This window comes from Suricata suricatta, chromosome 6 (genome assembly GCF_006229205.1).
Source record: "Suricata suricatta isolate VVHF042 chromosome 6, meerkat_22Aug2017_6uvM2_HiC, whole genome shotgun sequence".
Taxonomy (NCBI): domain Eukaryota; kingdom Metazoa; phylum Chordata; class Mammalia; order Carnivora; family Herpestidae; genus Suricata; species Suricata suricatta.
In genome coordinates, this window is record NC_043705.1 from 106,836,056 (window position 1) to 106,854,511 (window position 18,456).

The window sequence follows — 18,456 nt, forward strand, 5'->3', positions numbered from 1 at the left end:
GCCGCCCGCTCCCCGGGGCCCTAGCGCCGCCCCGCCCGCCGCCCAGCCCAGCCCCCGGAGGTGCGACTCCCTCCCCCGCGGGCTCGGGCCGGTATCCTGGCGGTCCCAGTTTTTCTCCCGCTTTCCTTTTCTGTGCTACACTTTGCTGCCTTGTTGTGTCTCTCTGTTTCCTCCTCCTTTTTTTTTTTTGGATCTCCAGGTCGGTCCCTAAATCCCTCGGCTTTCATTTCACCCAGTTCTTTCCATCCACTTCATCTCCCCCTCTTTTCCTGATTCCTCCAACCGCTCCTCTTGTAAATCTTTGGGATTCTGTTCCCATAACTGACACCACTCCCACCTCTCCAGCCCCTTTCCTTGTGGTGCCCCTCAAGCCCATCTTCCCTCTCAGCCCTGGTGACCAAGTCTACCTTGGTAGGACTGAGGCAAACGGGGACTGAGGGAGGTCGCGACCTCCCTCCCCGCTGGCCTGGGGCCATGCCCTGACATAACTTGTGGGTCAGGGATGCTGTGTGGCTCTGAGCTTCCGTTCCCCATCTTTTCATTGAACTTGATGCCATTCAGACTGAGCTCAGCAGAGCCCCATGACAGTGGTCCCTGCGCATCAGAATCAAAGTGGGGGAGGGGTGCTGTTAAAAGTGGAGGTTCCCACGTCCTAGCACACCCTCCCGGTGGTGAAGAGGCAGTGGGCTTGGAAACGGTACTGACAACAAGCCCCCTTCACGCTCCCACCCATTTTGAAACAAAACTAACTACACTTAGAAAAATGTTGGCCTGGGTTTTCACCAAAGTTTCCGTGGGTTGCCAGTACCCCACCCCTTCAACCAGGGTGGTTCCACTTTCATTTGTCTTTCATATCAAGGTTCTGTGTTTAGATTCCTGCTAGAGGAAGTTACACATGCGCTCCTGTAAGCCCACCCCACCCCACCCCACCAGAGGCTCTGTGAAGCACAGAGCTGCAGGTGGCCTGGGTTGGGGACATCCCTGGTCCCCTGTGGGAGGGCTCAGAGTGCTGGGTGGGGGGAGGTCGGGTGACAGAGAGGCAAACCCTGTGTGGCTGCTCCCACCTCTTTTCTCTGGTTGGCCTCTTGGTCTGCAGAGAATTCCTCCGACCCCGACCCCGCGCTGGGGCCATCACAAGCGGAAGTGGGAAACATGGAGGGGGTCCTGGGGACTGGCACCAGGCAAGGTATTGCCTGCCCTGTGAGCCCATGTGCTAGAAAAGTGGCTATAGCTCAGCCTGTGGAAAACCAGGAAACAAACTGTGTGGGTGGGAGAGAGGGGAGGGGCAGAGAGGAGAGAAGCTAGAATTACTGTGTGGGTGGGTATGAAAGAGACAGAGATGGGGAAGAGGAAGGACAGAAAGTGGTTCAGTCTGTAAGTAGGTGTTTGGCAGTGGGTGTGCAAGAGTAGGTATGCCTACAGGAGATGGTGTGTGCATGCAGGAGAGATTTTAAACTGTAGGTATGCGAGCAAAAGAAAACGGAGAAAAGAGAAAAGAACTTGCTTTTGATCTGTATCTAGGAAAGAAGTATGTGTGCTTGTGTGTTTTCAGGCAGGACTGTAGCTGTGTATGCAAATCTGATCCATGTCATGTGTCACATGTGAAAGGTAGGCATGCCTGATTGAGGGGTGTGCGTGTGTGTGCTCGGGTATACCCCACATGTGGATAGGTAGGTGTCTGAGGGCATGCACCTGCATGCACATGGGTGCAGATATGTGATTATATACACGTGAGCATATGCATAAGAACATGGTATGCATTCGCCATGTGTGTATATGCACCCATGGGGAGGGGCGTGAACATGTGCATGAGTGCACCTGTGAGGTAGCTGTGACCCTGTAAACCTTGCTCCCATATCATTGCCCTCGATTATGGTCACTGTGGAGTGTGGAAGTGAGAGGGGGCGTGGCTGGCAACCTGCCCAGCCTCCTGCTCTGTCTACCCTCTCTCCCACAAGCCTAACACACAGGGACCTTGTCTTTGGCCCAGTGACCACTGTCAGCTCTTCTCATGACCAGGGGCTCCTCTGCCTCAACAGTAGAAACATGGCCAAGGGCAGGGTGCATCTGATGAGCCAGATCCATACCCTCACCCCCATCTCAGAGGCTCGGAGCACTGTCCATTGAGTTGGAAAGGCCTCCAAGCCCTCTAGGTGGCCTGGGCCCCCAAGGACAAATGGCCTGGAGAGGACGGAAAGCAGCTCTCCCGAAGCCACAGACGAAGGAGGGGCTGGATTGGCAGGTGGACTCCAGGTCTCCCTAAGTGGAGAGGGGGAGGGAACATGGCTTTGGCAGAACCCCCCACCATCCTCCAGAGCCTGAACAACCTTTTTCCAGCCCTAGGTGGGTGGAAGAACACAGCCTGCTGCCTTGTTTCCATGGAGACAAGGCAGCACAGAAGGAGGTGGAAAGCATGGGCCTAGACCTCCTGGGGTTCAAATCTCCGCTCCTCTGCCCACAGGCCTGAGACTTTGACAAGTCACTTACAGTCTTTGTGCCTTAGTTTCCTCATCTGTGAGGCAGAGATTAGGAAACATGAACGTCCTAGGGCTGTTTAGAGGATGAAATGAAGTGGTCCATACAACGCAATTAGCACAGCGTGTGGGGGCTGAACTGGGGGCCAAAAGCCCTGGGTTCTAGCTCTCACTTTGCACCAACTTACTGCGTGACCTTGGGCAAGTCTCTTACCATCTCTGGGCTTCAGAGTCTCCTCAGAATTATTTACACAATAATCTCAGTGAGCCCTGCCAGTTACAACCAGCTGAGACTTAGTGGTGAGGACAGTGGCTGTAGCTCAGGGCTCTCTTGGTGAGCCGTGGACCAGCTACTACTGGCGGAAGCCCGACCATGAGCCTTACCCAACACTTGCCTTCTCATATACATTCCCTCAAGTGGGCGGCAGCTATGGCAGGAGACGGGCTGCAGGCTGGTGCCCGCCTTATCTCTCTGCTCCCCTTGCTCCTCCAGCCTGCCAAGGACCCTATTATGCCCTGCCCAGCTGGTCCTCAGGCTTAAAAGAACTGGCACCACGCACCCCAAGTGGTGGGTGCCCATGGCAGAAGACACCATGACCCATACTTAAAGCTGCCAGGGAGCCCTCAAGGGCGGCAGGTATAATTGCGGAAGGATGGGTGTAATTGTCTGAAGATGCTTATAATCCTTTGGCGGTACTGGGAGGAAGCTTTAAAAGGAAGCCTTAATCCACTAATAACCTGGCAGCCCCACAGGCCTCTTCCCTCCGGATCTCCAGGCAAAAGGAAGGGACTCTAGCCACTCCCTTTCCTGAGGGAGCAGCCCGGCCAGTGCGGGCTCTGACCCAAGACCACCCATATTTCTGCTCTCCCGCATAGACCCAGATTCCTTCCTGCTTGCACCTGTAAGAAGCCTTTCCAGAGACATCCTCCTGAGGTCACTCCAGCACCCTCTGTCCCTAGAAATGTTCAGGACACAACTGGAGACCCGTCTGGCTGGACATTAAAGAAAGAAATGAACTGGACTGTGAAGAAGAAGACCATGATCATAGTCTCAGCTCCAACACTGACTGCGTGACTTTAGGCAAGGGATTGAGGTCCCTAAGCTTCAGCTGTGTCACCTGTAAAATGGGGAGAATCATACCTGCCTTGAAAGACTATAGTAAGGTCGACGAGAATAAGATACTAAGAAATGACCTCACTCCGTGTGAGAAACCAACAGGATTCGTCAACTGTGGCCCCGCTCCCCTCTTCACTCATGGTCTCTTCCATTCCCATGATGTCAGCAGATAACACTCTCCCCTTGTAAATCCAGAATACAGTGGTGGCTAAGAACAAGGCCCATTTCAAAAAACCGTGGTTGAATCATGCATAGCAACTTACTAGCCAGGAGTCTTAGATAAGTCACAAGTCACCTACATTCTTTGAATCTCAATCTTCTCATCTGTGTAGTGAAGATAATCATACTATGTCCCTCATGGGGATTACTATGAGGTTAAGTGAAGCAATATATATATAAAGCTCTTAGCACAGTGGGCTTAGCATGTAAGCACTTAACAAATAGTAGCTTTTTTACTGTTGGGTTGATGATGATCATTTTAATTATTATTAATATCTGTCACGTGGTCGCTCGAAAATTTCCAAAAACACGACCCCAATCTGAGATCATTGCAACCTCATAATGGCTCTGTGAGGTAGACAGGGCTCCTGTTTTCATTTTATTGTCACAAATGAAGAAACTGCAACTCACTAAGGGGAGGCGATTTGCTGGGGTTTGGCTGGTTGGCATCAGGTCCAGAACCAGCACCCATGTCTCCTGACCCTCAGCCGTGGTCTCTGGGGGGAAAGGGAGCAGGCCCTGGGGCTCTCAAGCTTGGGGGGACCTGAGTGGGGCTGACTCTGGGGTGAGGGCCCACCTTCAAGTTTAAGGTTGCTGGGCCCTCCTGCGGTTCTTCTTCTTGCCTTAGATGCACTGAAGGCATCTCCTGGATCCTGCCCAGCTCCCTGTGTGACCCAAGCATGGGGGGTTGGTAGGGTATGGTAGGGGGATAGCCATGGGGGGTGACCAGAGCCTGGAGAGAATGATTTCAGAAAAGAGAGTGGGTGGGATGGCTGGTGAGATGCCAATCAGGGCGGCAGCATGCCTGCAGAGAAATGAGGTGTTCCTTCAGTTTCCCTCCCAGGCCTGTGTCCCCCACACGCCCTGTGCCCCCAGGATCTGCTGGCAGCAGCTCCCCGCCTGAGCAAGCATGGCCTGGCTCATGTCCTCTCCATCTGGACCTACTTCAGTGTTTCCATGGGACCAGGCAATGGAGGTGAATCAGTATGGGTTTCCCTGTCCCGCCCTGCTCTGCCTTCTGACTACTGCAGCCTGCAGGAAAATTATCTCCCTCCCTCCCTCCCTCTTCCCCTTTCTTCCTTCCATCCTTCCCTATCCGTGTCCCTCTCCTTCCTTCTTTCCTTCCTTCCTTCCTTCCTTCCTTCCTTCCTTTCTTCTTTCCTTCCTTCCTCCCATGCATGAATACTGAGCTCTTCCCTATACATACACTGTCCTTGGGTCCTCACTGCAGCCCAGGTGACACAGATCCTGCTTATGTCATCTCTAACAGATGGGAACCTAGGGCCTGGGTGAGGAATGTGGGCCTAGCTCAGCCACCAATAGGCTGAGAGACCTGGAGCAGTCTTTACCTCACTCCAGGCCTCAATTTTTCCATCTGTAAGATTAGGAGGTCAGCTTGAATCAAAGGCTTCAGTCTGTACCTCAGAAACTCCACGAGGACAGCAACCACATTTGCCTTGCTCGATGCTGTGTCTCCAAGCAGCCAGCGCACTCAATGTATTCAATGAGAAGCAGTCCTACCCCTTCATTGCCTGGAATCCAAGGCCATTGGTTGCCACGAATAATTAAGGGCAGACAAGAGTGAGAGATGGACTTCTGTTTAACCAAGCATGATAATGGCTTTCTCTCACTGCCTTCTCCTGTGCCCCCCTTTGGCAGAGAAAAGAGTGGGCATAGATGTGGCAGGGAACTTCCAGTCTCCCCTGTCTCCCCACAGCTGTTGTTAATTGGGGCATGTCCATGAGACTGTGATGGACTGTTATGTATCATGGGAAAATATGGTTGGGAGACCTGTGGGGTCCCCAGTGGGCTCTGGCAGTCCAGGGTAAAAGGGGTGTGGGCTTACCTGGTTTCTGGGCAACCCTGGGCCCCGCACTGGGGCTGGGGCTGGGACTGGGGCTGACTGTCATCACAGGCCGAGCCTTCACCGTGTCCCCGTCCTGGCTGGCCCTGTTATCATGCTGGGACTGCCCTTGTGCTTTCCTGGAAGGGCTGGGTGCTTGGAGGCCCGGGGTATTGGGCAGCTCTGGTGTCCCCTGGGTGACTCTGCAGGTAGAGTCGTCCCCATTTCTGCTGGCCACGCTGTCCTCATCCAAGTTCGTGAGCCCTGCCTCTCCCTGCAGGCCCTCCTCGCTGCTGCTCTCCTCAGCCTCCAAGGCCAGACACTTGTAGCTCCCATCAGGGATCCGGAAGGTGCAGGAAGTAGGCCTGTCTTCGCTGGGTCCCAGGGGTGGAGGTGAGAGGTGGGGACCCAGCATGGTGCTGCCTCTCCTTAGTGACGCACAGAAGCAGGGGCCAGGCCGGCCACCTGTGTGAGCACAGTCTTGGCTCCTCTCCGGGGGTCGCCTCTGGCTCTATGCAGCTTCGACTTCCTCTGCCAACTCACAGAGCTGGGGCACCGTCCAACTGTGGGGGCCCTCCTGGGCTCCTCTGACCCTCCTCTCAACCTGTGTCTGGTCCGCGGGGCCCTCCTTCAAGATGATCTATCTGCACAGGGAGAAAGGAAACAGCAGATGAGACAGTCTGCTGGGTGTTCTGGGCCAAATTTCTGAGACCCGCCCACCTTAAGGTGGCCCTAAGGACTGGTGGGAGTTTGGGGTACAGGTCTCACACACCCACAGCGGAGTCCCAGGCTGTAGTCACTCGACATCCGAGACGTTCACCATCCCCTTATGCCACCTAACACGTTATTTGCTTACTATTTTTCCGTAAGTCGACTTTAAATAACTTACTTCTCTCACTTTAGGCTTATCTTAAGCATAATTGCAGGAAAACCTCAAGTACGTCGTGCTAAGTCATTTCCCCTCTAATACACATTAAATAAATATCTAGTTATTTAAAAATACTTAACTGGGCACCGCCTAGAAAGCATTCTCTCACATGCCAGCAAAGGTACATACACCACGGGACTCACAGGAACAATGGGACTTGCGGAAGAGGCTGCGCACCGAGGGGAATGTGCTTGTGAGCCCAGGCTTTGAGCTAGAACCCTAGCCTGGCCACCTGTCTAACTGACCTCTCTGAATCTCAGCTTCTTATCTGTAAAATAGGAACCGTAATCTCTCCATGTGAGTGTTGCATGGAGGATTAAGTGAGAAAATGCATGCAGAGGACTCAGTATGGTTTTTGAGATGTCACTTAATACATGTTGGCCATTCTTTCATTACACAAAAATGTCTTGAGCTATTACTGCATGTCAGACACCATACAAGGTAATGAGAATACAATGGGGATAAAGAAGATATGGCATTCTGATTCACGAAGCCTGAAAATCTGGTGGGGGAAGTTGTGAATGATCACAAGAACCACAATAACAGTATGATTATTTATAAATGTTAACAGCGATGATGATTTCAGAGAGAGGGCCTGTGGGATGCGGAGAGGGGTGTGTGGGAGAGGAACCTGGGAGGGAAGAACTGGCCGGCCCAGGAGGCAGATGGAGAGTGGGTGTGGAGGAAGAGGGAGGAGCCTAGGCGGCAATGAGGCTTGTCGCTCTGGTGACAGGGGTGATTTCGTTAATAGAGATCAGGAATACATGGGGAAGGAGCAGGTGTCCAGAGGAGCAGGGCTTCCGGGGGAGATGAGTGTATTCAGCTCCATGTAGGGGCCTGGAGACAAAGATCTGAAAATCATTTGTGGAGGCACAGAGCAGAGGTGGGCAACATGCCCCAGGATGGGCAGAGAAGAGCATACGACGGGGCCAGCCGCCATGTACCCTGGGAGGAAACCCTGGGATTTAGAGATCTTGGTTAACAGATTTCACCTCCACTTAGGAGTGTGAACTCTGGCAAGTATGCACTCTCCATCCTATTGCGAAACAGGGAGAGAAGAACCCACCCCCACCCCAACACATGTGCGCGCAAGCGCACGCGCACGCACACTGGCTGGCCCATTCGTGGATAGTGAGAATCCTGAGTTGTGAAAGTCTTTGGACGCTGGTGAACTCAGGGCTTACACTGACCTTACCTGTTCTGGTACTTGACCTGGAGGTCATGCCTCCACCTCCAGGTGGGGTCAGGAACCCCTACCCCTGGGGGCCAGCAGGCTGGGTTAAGGCCTCGGCTTCTGGTTGGGGCTGTGCCAGGAGAGTGTGGTAGGCAAGAGGCAAGATAAGCACATTACCAGGCCCTGGGGCAAACCAGTGCCAACTAGGGAAAGGCAAACAAGGATCAGGATCGGAAAGATAACAGGCACCTGTTAGAGCAGCTGCAGTGGAAGGGAAATCAGCACAAAGACGCCAGCCTTCTGCCCAGAGAAGAACGGGCACTCACCATATTTGAACACCTACTCCATACTCGGCCACTCACTCAGGCTGTTGAAACAAAGCATCACGACAACCCTTTGAGAGAGGTACCGTTGTTACCCCATTTCAGAAGTGAGGAAATTGAGGCTCAGAGAGCCAGGTGACTTCGGCCTAAGTCATGCAGCCAGTAAGTGACAGGGCTACATCTGGAACCAGCTCTGACACCTTGACTGTGATGGTGAACACACAAACATAAAAGAGAGGGCTCCAGGAAGTCTTTCCTCCCTATGCTTTTTCTGACTCACCAGCTGCTGCCAGATTTCCACCACTAGAGATTCACAGAATCCTAGAATCTCATGAAAAACCAGTAGAATTCTGAAAAGACCTAACTGGCCATGGGACCTTGGGAAGGTGCTTTTTGTACTCTGGAGTCCGTTTGTCCAAAGGCACAATGGCAGAGTTGAGGAGTCAGATGATGCTGGAGGGTCTATCCAACCCTGGCATGGCAGGATGCCGTGATTCTAAGTCCTTGGAGCCCCCCTGCCTGCCCCCACCACCGCCACCCACACCATCACAGAGCCAGATGGCAACAGGCAGGCGTGGGTGTGGGGGGCAGGGCTCTCCCTAACACCCCACAGGGGCCTCGCCTCACTCTATCTCTGCTTCTGTTTTGCTGTATTTGACGGTGGCCACGGTTTCCAGGAAAGAAGAGAGAGGCGGAAGAGTTAACTTTCCGCCACCCACACAAATATTTTTGGCCAGCGTTGTCTTCATGCTGCCAAGCCAGGAGGGAGGGGTTGGCAGGAGCACTCCAATTCAAGTCTCCCTCCGAGGAGGGAGGACTCTCCCAGCCCAGCTGGGGGGCCTGGGCAAGCCCCTTGCCGCCTGAGTCCTGGAACACCCACTGTGCTCAGGAGGCCAGGGCAGGGGCAGGGTGGTCAGGACCCACAACAGTAATGGCAGCTGCCGCTGACTGAGAGCATCTGCTAGTGCGTGACCAAGCCTTTTACCTAACACTCCTGGGCAGCGGGTCTGTGAGTGCTGCCTACAGATGAGGAAACTGAGGCAAGAAGAGGTAAATTCCAAATCCAGAGGCACACCAGGGGTGAGTGGTAGAACAGGATGTGACTTCTGCTGCTGGGCTCTGTGATCTCACCCTCTGCTCTCGGTGGCTGCACACTGAACTCCGGGAACCCGTGCAGGGGGCCGTCTGTGTGGGCATGTCTCCAAATACGGGCAGGAGAGAGCTGTTCCAACCTCAGCAGAAATGAGGGGGGGATCCGCTAATGCCAGCTCCCTCAAATCCACATCCCTTATCCGGCCATGGGCTCTAAGGGCACAGAGCCCCGGCAGGCAGGGCTGGCACAGAAGGCAGCAAACCTATTGTCCTCTTTTCAGAAAGGGCGACTCAGATCATGGAAGGACTCATCCAGGTTGTACAGCATGTCAGATGCAAGCCTTGCGCTAGGACCCAGGCATCCGGGCTCCTGCTTCTAGTTAAGCCCAGCTCCTCCCCAAGGAGTCAGCTTTCCCTCCTCCCTCCCCTGACCTCCAGGGGTCCGAACAGCATCAGATGGTCTACAGTCCCTGGGCACATAGTACTGAGGGACTGCGAGGACCTCCTGAGGGCGGGCCCAGGGACATGGCCTTGGGAACGCCATGTTCCTTCTGCTGTTCCCTGAGTGATGGTGGAAGGACACTGGCTTGGGGATCAGATCTGGATTCAAATTCTGACTCAGCCATTCAGTGGCTGCCTGACCCTGGGTGAGACTCTTCATATTTATGAGCTTCAGTTTTCCCAGCTGCAGAATGGGTTAAAATAGGGCCTCTTTCAAAGGCTTGTTGTAGGGATTAAGTGCAAAGCTCAGGCTCACTTCTTCACTCAGCAGGGAATGAAGGAGTACAGTTGGATTGTCACCTGCTGGGCTCTGGGGAGGAGTGTACAGCCAGGTGAGTGTACAGTGCTGGGTTCCCCTGACTCCCCAGTTGTGGTGCCCACAGTGGGCTTTGTGGCTGCAGGGGAAGGTAGAGGGAGTGAGGGGTGCTGAGGATCAGGGCTTAAGTAGGTGCATTGCAGGGGTCAGAGCATGGAGAGTCAGTTCTGACTGTCTCACTACTTCAGTGAGTCATGTTGGGGAAATCAGAGGATCTGATCCTATAGAGGGGACATGGAAGTAGCAGAGAGGAGAAAACAGCCCAGGAAGACGAGACCCTTATTCCCCTGAAGCCCTTTTTGCCCCAGAAGTCTCCACACCTGGGCTTCCCACCTGCAGTCTCTTCCTATCTCCACCCTCTAAGGGGTCTAGTCCATTCTTCTAAAGTGCAGCCTTGAATGTCTTGCTCACTTGTTCAAGGACCCTCTGTGGCTCCCCATTGCTCCCGGAATTAAGAAAAAACAGTTGTCAACAAAGGGAAACACAGATTTAGAGGCAGATCTCATGATTTGTGGCTGTGGGGAGGAAGGAGGGCTTCCTGGGGATGGGGATGCTTCAGTTGAATTTGAAGGACCTTGACAGGAAGTGCTTGGCATGCTGATGGATGGAAGGTGCCCATCCATCAAGGCCCAGTGAAAGCAAGAAGGCAGCATGATTTGGGGGAGGAATCTGGAGAAATACGTGGGCGTGGGTAGGTGGAGGCTAGGGCATGTGTGGCAGACCAGAGGGAGGTAAGGCTGGAAGACGAAACTCTGACAGGCTTCAGTTGCCTGGACTCTCTCCTCCTACTTGAGATGTGAGGTAGAGGGCAGCCCTACAGGACTAGGGGAGCCACTGCAAGGCCCAGGTCTTGGGATGGGGCTGGGAGGGGAAGACGGGAGGCCGGAACAAGGGCTGGCGTGCAGGGATCCCTGCCAGAGGAACATTTTGGAGCCATTTCCTCAACACCTGGCACTGTGCCAGGCACATAATAACAATGATAATAGCTGATGTTTATGAAGTGTTTACTATATCAGGTGCTGGTCCAGACACTTAGCGTGCAGCCACTCATTCCATCCTCAGCACAGCCCTATAAGGAAGATGCTATTATTATCCCCATTTTACAGATAGGGACTTTGGGCTTATGTGACTTGCCAAGCTCACACAGCCAGTAAGTGGATGAGCCAGGGCTCATCTCCTGATAGTCTAGCTGTAGATAGCACTCTTATCCATAAGGCTGTACTGCCTCAACAGAGTAACTAGTTACTGAATGAATGAAGGAAGGAATGCGAAGAAAGAATGGGAGGGAGAGAGGGAGGAAATTATCTCCACCACCTGGTACATTGCCTGGTGCATAGCAGTCACTCAATAAATATTTATCAAAATAATGAGTGCTAGGTGACCGAGGAATTAGCTGTATAGGTAGCCTCAGGGCAAAAATGATGTTCTCCTGGGGAAAGGAATAAGTCAGATCTGGTCCCAATGGCTCATCTGCCTCCCTCACCCCTGCCTCACAGCACTGAGCATCAGGAGTGGGGTGGGGTAGTGTCTGGCCCATCCAGAGCTGAGTTCCCCCGTCACTGGGGAGAGATCTTGTGTGGTCCTCGGGAATGTGAGCTGAGAGTATGTTCCTGTCTTGGTGCTTCTCTCCAAGGACGGGGGCTGAAAGCCAAGGTGGTGGATTTCTTCCTATGGTTCCAAAGGGACAATCCCAAGCCCCCTCCCCCAACCTTTAGAACAAGTCAGCATAAGGAAGCCCAGCACTCATGATTATATGTTCTTAGAAGAGTCACTTCTTTTCAGAGGGGCCTCAGTTTCCCCCAGCTGGAAAGGCCTTGCACAGAGTGGTTGGTGAGGGTATTCACAGCCAAGATAGAAACTATCCCTGAATTCACCCTGGATTGCCCTGTCCCGTCATTTTCCAGTGAGTGAAATCAGTGCCAGAGAGATATGCAAGTAGTGACCACCCATTACTGACTGACCCCTCCCTCCAGGGCTGTAGGACAGACGGAGCAATCCTGGCCTCCTTCCTGCCTGCCTCAGCCTCCCTCTATCACTGCCCTGGCTGCTCTGACCTCTCCTCCTTCCTCCCTACTTCTGTCCTCTCCTCCATTTCCATTCCCGTCCACCTCCTGGGGCAGAAGGAGCCAGCGTCCGAGTGGGCATCATGTGAAGCTGAGGGGAGCTCAGGAGGCATCAGGAAGCTATCGCTTCCAAGAGGTGAGAGACTGGGAAGAGGTCCCCACGCTGGGCACGCTGCGTGGTCTCAGGAGACATGGGTGTCAGCCGGGCCTCAGAGCAGCCTGGCAGTAGTTGGGTAACCGGACCAGTCGCACCATCTCCCTGAATTTCAGTTGCCTTCTTGGTAGAAGTCATTCATTCATTCATTCATTCGACACCTACTCACTGAATGCCAGCTAGTACCAGTGGCTATTTTAAGCGCTGGTGGTACCCAGTGAACAAAAAAGGAAAAAAACCTGCCCACATGAAGCTCACATGTTAGCTGGGGTGGATGGATGATAAATAAATAAGAAAGTATGTCAGATGGTGATAAGTACAATGGAAAAATAATTAAGCAGGAAAGAGGACCAGGGACTGTGGTGTATTATTAGGACAGAGAAAACAGTGATATTAATGTGAAAAACCTCGACAGATGCCATTCTGTGTTTTTATGGCATATGTACTTCAAGTTCACAATTACATTAAATTCCCATATGCAATTATAAATACATAAAATCAACATTAGGTGGCAAACTTGGGCACATAGCTTGCAAACCTCTGAGAGATTTATTTCTAATGCTAATATTCTGATTATGCAATTGTTCATTTCATCTTCCACCACGAACACATCTACCATTTAGGATTGAGTATTTTTATAATCCTGGATATAAAAATATGAGTTTGTATATTAGTATTATCTCTTTGAAAACATTGTTTTCCAAATTCATTAAACCGAAGGTATCTCCTCAATGTAAAACACACGCTAAACAATGAACTTGAGGATTATAATAATGATGTCATCTAGTTGTGAAGATGAAGTCAGGGAATGTGTAAAAGTACTTGATAAGATGTAGCTATTGTTAGAATTATTATTTTTGGTAAGGGAAGACTGGGGACATAATCAGAAAAAAGGCTACAATTTATTGAATGTACTATGTACTGGGTTCTGAGCTCGTACATTACAGCAATTATGATCTTATTTAGTCCTCATAATAACTCCATGCAGCAGGTACCTACTACTATTCCCATTTAACAGATGGGGAAATAGAGGCTGGGAGTATGAGTCTACCCATGATATCAGAGCAGGAAAACAACAAGCCAGGACTTGAGGGTGCCTGGGCCCTGAGCTGGTCATTTGGGAGCTCTCTGAGGGTCAGTGCAAAGAACCCTTTATTCTGGCTATGACCTGGACCACATCCCTCCACTCCCAGGACTTGGTGACCCACCACTGCACAATCACCTGGCTGGGTTTGGGGGCTCCAAGTGCCCTTCCAGCTCTGGATTACCCATGAATCGCAGCACCCAGGATGCTGGAGGATTCGAGCCTGTTCCAAATGGACTTGCCAAATCCAGCCTGCTCACAAAATCAGCCAAGTCCCATGCACGTCACATCTATTTCTGCCCTGCTGGGTTTATAAATATGTGGCCCAGGGAACCAGCTTCGGCAGAACCGGAGAGACTGAAGTCATGGCTATAAATACAGGGCCAAGGCTGTCTGGGGTCAGGTGGGGGATGCCGCAGGGTCAAGGCCAGCTTGAGAAACCACACCCCTGAGGTCCTACATGCAATTCTGTCACCTAGAAACACAAAAGAGTGGAGGCCCCAGGAGCAGAGACTTGCCCAAGGCCACAGAGGCAGCCGTGGGCTTGGAGCACTGGGCTCCTGGCTCTGAGTAGAGGCTGTTCCTCACGCCACCTACTGTCTACGCTCATAAGTGCCCCGTCACCCCACCCTGAGCAGTCAAACTGGGAGAGCCCAGTTTGGACAAACACATGATACTGTGACTTAAGTTTATAAAATAAGCTTCTACTGGGGCACCTGGGTGGCTCAGTTGTTTGGATGTCCAGCTCTTGGTTTCGGCCCAGGTCATGACCTCGAAGTTGGTGAGTTCGAGCCTCGAGTCAGGGTCCGCGCTGGCAGCGTGGAGCCTGCTTGAGATTGTCTGTCTATCTGTCTCTCAAAATAAATAAAGAAACTTAAAAAAAAGATAAATGAAGCTCTTACTAATAACATACTGCTTTTTATCTGTGGGATATATTGGGGTTCTTAAATTTTTCATTTGAGAAAGCTCTATGATTAAAAATTAAGGGAGTTACTAACATACCTACCTCCCCTCAGTAGGACTGTTACCCATGCAGAGTGGCCCAGCCGCGTGCTGGCGCCTGCCATCCTGACCTGACCATCCACTGTGGGAATTTCTTCCCAAGTCTGCATTCAGAAACGTAACTTTGAGAACTCAAAACTGGCCGTGGTGGGAGTGGTTACACCACGGAGATGGGCATGTGCTACCGATCAACCACCCTGCCCCAGAGAGCCAGTTGTTAACCATTAGCAGCACACCCCTGGTCAAGACCGTGGCTGGTGAAGCCCTACTAGACCTGTTTCCTGGCTTGCCGAACTTGGGCCGGTTATCTTACCACTGCGAGCCTCCATTTTTCCATCTGTAAAGTGGGAGCTGTAATCCCACCTACATCATACCTACCATGAAGGCTAAATGAGCTTGCACCCCTAAGGTTTAACACAGCAGTTTCCAGGCTTATCTGCATGGCAGACCCCCCGAGGATGTTTTACACACACCAAGGGCCCAGCCATACCCCAGGCCAATTCAGTTACAACCTATGGAAGTAGGCCCCAGGCACCCATGTACTAGTTTGAAATTTCCCAGGTGATTAGAAGACTCAGATAAAGAACAGGGATATCGGTGTTTATGCAAGGGCTTGGTACCTCGGCCCGCCTTTTCCCTGGACCACCCCCAGTGAAAATCAGTGGTAAAATAATAATAGTGACCAATATATATATATATATAGGATTCTTCCTATGCACTAGGATGTACCCCAATTGACAGTCTAGTACAGAGCTACACCGTCCAATCCAAGGGCCACTAGCCACAGGTGCTATTTGCACTTGAGATATGGCAAGTTCACCTTAAGATGTACTGTGAATATAGGATAGTATCAGATTTCACAGTCTTCGTTTTCAAAGGAGAACGTAAAATGTCTCACTGATAACTTTTTAAAGATTTATTACACGTTAGAATGATGCTATCCTAGTTTTAAATAAATGTATTATTAAAATAAAGTCCATGTGTTTTTCCCCCCAACCTATTTCTTTTTACTTGCTTAGGGTGGCTGCTGGAAAATTTGAAATGACATACGCACTCGCATTATTTCAATAAACGGTGATGGCATAGAGGTCCAGAGGGCATATTCTAGTGCGCAGTCCTGGGTTTCACATTATATTCTGTATTGTGCCACATACCAGCTGTGAGACCTTAGCAAGTTCTGTAACTCTGTGCTTTGGTTTCCTCATCTGCCAAATTAGGATTATAATAATACCTACATCTTATGACTTCGGTGTGGACTTAGTGTCTTGGTAGAGAAAGCACCCATGAAAAGTCAGCTATCAGAGGATCATCTGGCCCACAGCTAAGCAATTTCCTTGGATTATCTCATGCCTCAGTAGGTGCTGAGTTCCCTGTCACTGGCAGGGACCAAACAGAGCCTAGAAAACTCCTGGGCAGGCTGCTCTAGAGGTAGTCAGGAAATTGAATGTGGGCCAGGGAGGCATTGGATGAAATGGTCTTTGGAGATGGCTTCCAGTGCTCACACTGCTTTGTGCTGCTGTCTGTCTCTTGCTTGTTCTCCGTTAATCTTTTCTCCACCATATCCTTTTCATTCAACCCAACTGATTTTTTCATTCAACCCAACCGAATATAATAAGCATTTAAAGGTACCCCTGGGGGCCAGCGACATGCAGGACACTGTCAGGGGAAACAAAGGTAAGCAGATGTGGCTCCTGCCTTCAAGCAGTCCAGCATGGGCGGGGGGCATGAGGCAGTGGCTTGGATATTTGTAATACAAGGTGGGAGGTGACAAAGGCTGTGAGCAGTTACTTAACCTCCTTAGGCCTCAGTTTTTCCATCTGTAAAATGGAGCCAATGACAGAACCACCTCCTAGGACTTGTTGTGAAGATTATGTGAACTTATATGGGAGAAGCACTTAGCATCGTACCAGGCACACGGACAAGCGCCGGAAGTGTTGGTCATCATTCTGGTCCCACAAGGGCTGGCACCCTGTCAGCTTTTGCTCACTGCCATTCATTCATTCATTCATTCATTCATTCAGCAAGCACTTTTTAAACATGTGCTGTGAGCCAGGGCTGCTCTGGGAGCTAGGAGCACAGCCAGGACGAGTCGCAATCCTGGACTTGGAAACGTTGAGGGCAGGGCATGGTAGGAGAGGGAAGACAGGCCACAAACTAGTAGATGAATAAATAAGCCAGGTAATTGCAGATCGTGAAAAGCACTCCATAAGGGATAGAGGGAAGAGGCACAGCCCCTGCTCTGTAATGCCTGGTACATAGTAGGTGCTCACTAAATGCATGCTGTACAGACCTCGAGTAAGCGACACTGTAGGGTATGGGAAAGGGGAGGACTGGTTCCACCTGGAAACTTTCTCTGATGGGGAAATCAGATTGTCAGTTCCTCAGCCACCTGGTGGACAGAGAGGCAGGCACCGAGGGGTGGAGCCCTGGGTTCAAGCTAAAGTTATGATCTGCCATCTCCTGTGAGCCACTTACTTCAGGCAAGACATTTCTCCTCTCTTGCCTCAGTGTACCCTGCCATAAAGTGAGGAGGTTCGACAAGATGCTTGCCAAGAGTTCCTTCAACTCTGTTAAGTCTGTGGATCTATTTTGTCCAAGATTCTGTGCCTTGGGGCTGCCTGGGTGGCTTATTCGGTTAAGGGATTGACTCTTGATTTTGGCTCAGGTCATGATCTCACGGTTAGTGAGATCAAGCCCCGCATCAGCTGACAGTGTGGAACCTGCTTGGGATTCTCTCTCTCTCTCTCTCTCTCTCTCTCTCTGCCCCTCTCCTACTCAGTTTCTCTCTCTGTCTCTGTCTCTCTCTCGAACATAAATAAACATTAAAAAAAAAGATTCTGTGTGTTGGTCCTGGAGGACAGGGGGTGGGGGCGTGGTTGAGGCTGAAGCATGGAGAGACCTGGCTGAGAGAGAGTGCCCAGGCCTACCTGGGGACCCCTCAACTTCAACCCACCTGTGGAAGGAGCCAAAGGCAGGAGACGCTGGTGCACAGTGGCTGAATATTGGAACCGGGAGGGAGCTAAAGCCTCCATCTGACTTGAGTTCCTTTCTTTCAGGGCTCTGAGCCTCAGTTTGTTCACTTCCGGAATCGGGGGCCTCACTTTCCCCAGGGACAGTCCACTCAGTCTATACTGAGTGCCCCTGAAATCTCCCTTCTGGTAGCCCCTCCACCTGCCCCACTGATCTCAATCCCATCATCTGGGTAGGACGGAGCAAGTTCAGCCCTGTTTTCTATTCCTTCCCTCCAGCTAAATCAGTCCCTTCAAACCATTCCACACAGGCAAGAATTTTCTGACCCCCACCCATCCTGCTCACCCTCCTCTACTGTCAGTCCGGTCTGTCAGACTCTCAGAAGTGAACGGACCCCAATATTTCAGGAAAACCGAACCGGTACAGACGATGGCAAGCCCATCACCGCCTCCACTTTGGACCTTCTATCATTATCAGTGCGGCCTAGATCTGATTGGCCCTTTATCTCTCTCTTCCAACAGCTACATCTCTGCTGCATCTTATCCTCCCTAAGGATCCCAGAGACCTCACTGTGTGACTACAACTTTCATACCACGTCCCCCACATCCTGGACCTATGCTGTTGGCATTGTGACCCCAGTGGAGGACTCCGATATGTATTTTAGTTAGTCTGACCCTCTGTGGAAAGGATTCTAGGGGAGTGGTGGAGAAAATAATAGTCACCACTGACCCCTCCCCTCACCCCATCCAGCACATAGGATGAAATAAAATGATGGATGGGAAACATGTTTTGTCAACAGTTATCCAAATCTATTATTAAGGAAACTCAGACCACGCTTATTGAGGCTTTGGCTGTCAGGCTGAACAAGGGTGAGGTGTGGACTTCTGGGTCCACAGAGGTTGGAGGTCCAGTTTCAGGGATCAGGGCAGGTGGGGGACAGAGAGCTGGGGCAGAAGGTGCTGAAGGAGGAGGCTGAGGGTGCCGGGTCTAACTCTGCCCCTTTTGCCCAACTCCGACCCCCGCCTCTCCTCTCCACTCAAGCTTCGGCTCCGCACACACAGAGGCAGCCCAGCTCTGCTGCCTCTGCAGTGACCAAGGGCAGGACGCCTCCCATCCCTGGGCCTGAGGCACAGGTGGCCTCGGGCTGCTGCTTCACGTGGCGTGGACAGTGGGGGTGAAAGTGCTAAACGCAGAGC

At 51.7% G+C, this 18,456-nt stretch overlaps 1 protein-coding gene and 2 long non-coding RNA genes across 3 annotated transcripts in view; 2 read left to right on the plus strand and 1 right to left on the minus strand.

The window, feature by feature from the left end:
• The window catches only part of LOC115294958, a 6,151-nt gene extending 2,344 nt beyond the window's left edge, over positions 1–3,807 (plus strand). The window contains exon 3 of the long non-coding RNA XR_003910236.1: positions 3,351–3,807. This is a non-coding gene — a long non-coding RNA (uncharacterized LOC115294958). The remainder of the gene's footprint in view (positions 1–3,350) is intronic.
• Positions 1–6,083, minus strand: part of SYNPO (synaptopodin) — a 29,986-nt gene extending 23,903 nt beyond the window's left edge. The window contains exon 1 of the mRNA XM_029943034.1: positions 5,657–6,083. Coding sequence (XP_029798894.1) covers positions 5,657–6,068 — 412 coding nt within the window. The 5' untranslated portion in view covers positions 6,069–6,083. The remainder of the gene's footprint in view (positions 1–5,656) is intronic.
• A 6,047-nt stretch (positions 6,084–12,130) lies between these two features.
• On the plus strand, positions 12,131–18,045 carry LOC115294959. The gene is made up of 2 exons (XR_003910237.1): positions 12,131–12,186; positions 17,782–18,045. It is a non-coding gene; the product is annotated as an uncharacterized LOC115294959 (long non-coding RNA).
• The last annotated feature ends 411 nt before the right edge of the window (positions 18,046–18,456 follow it).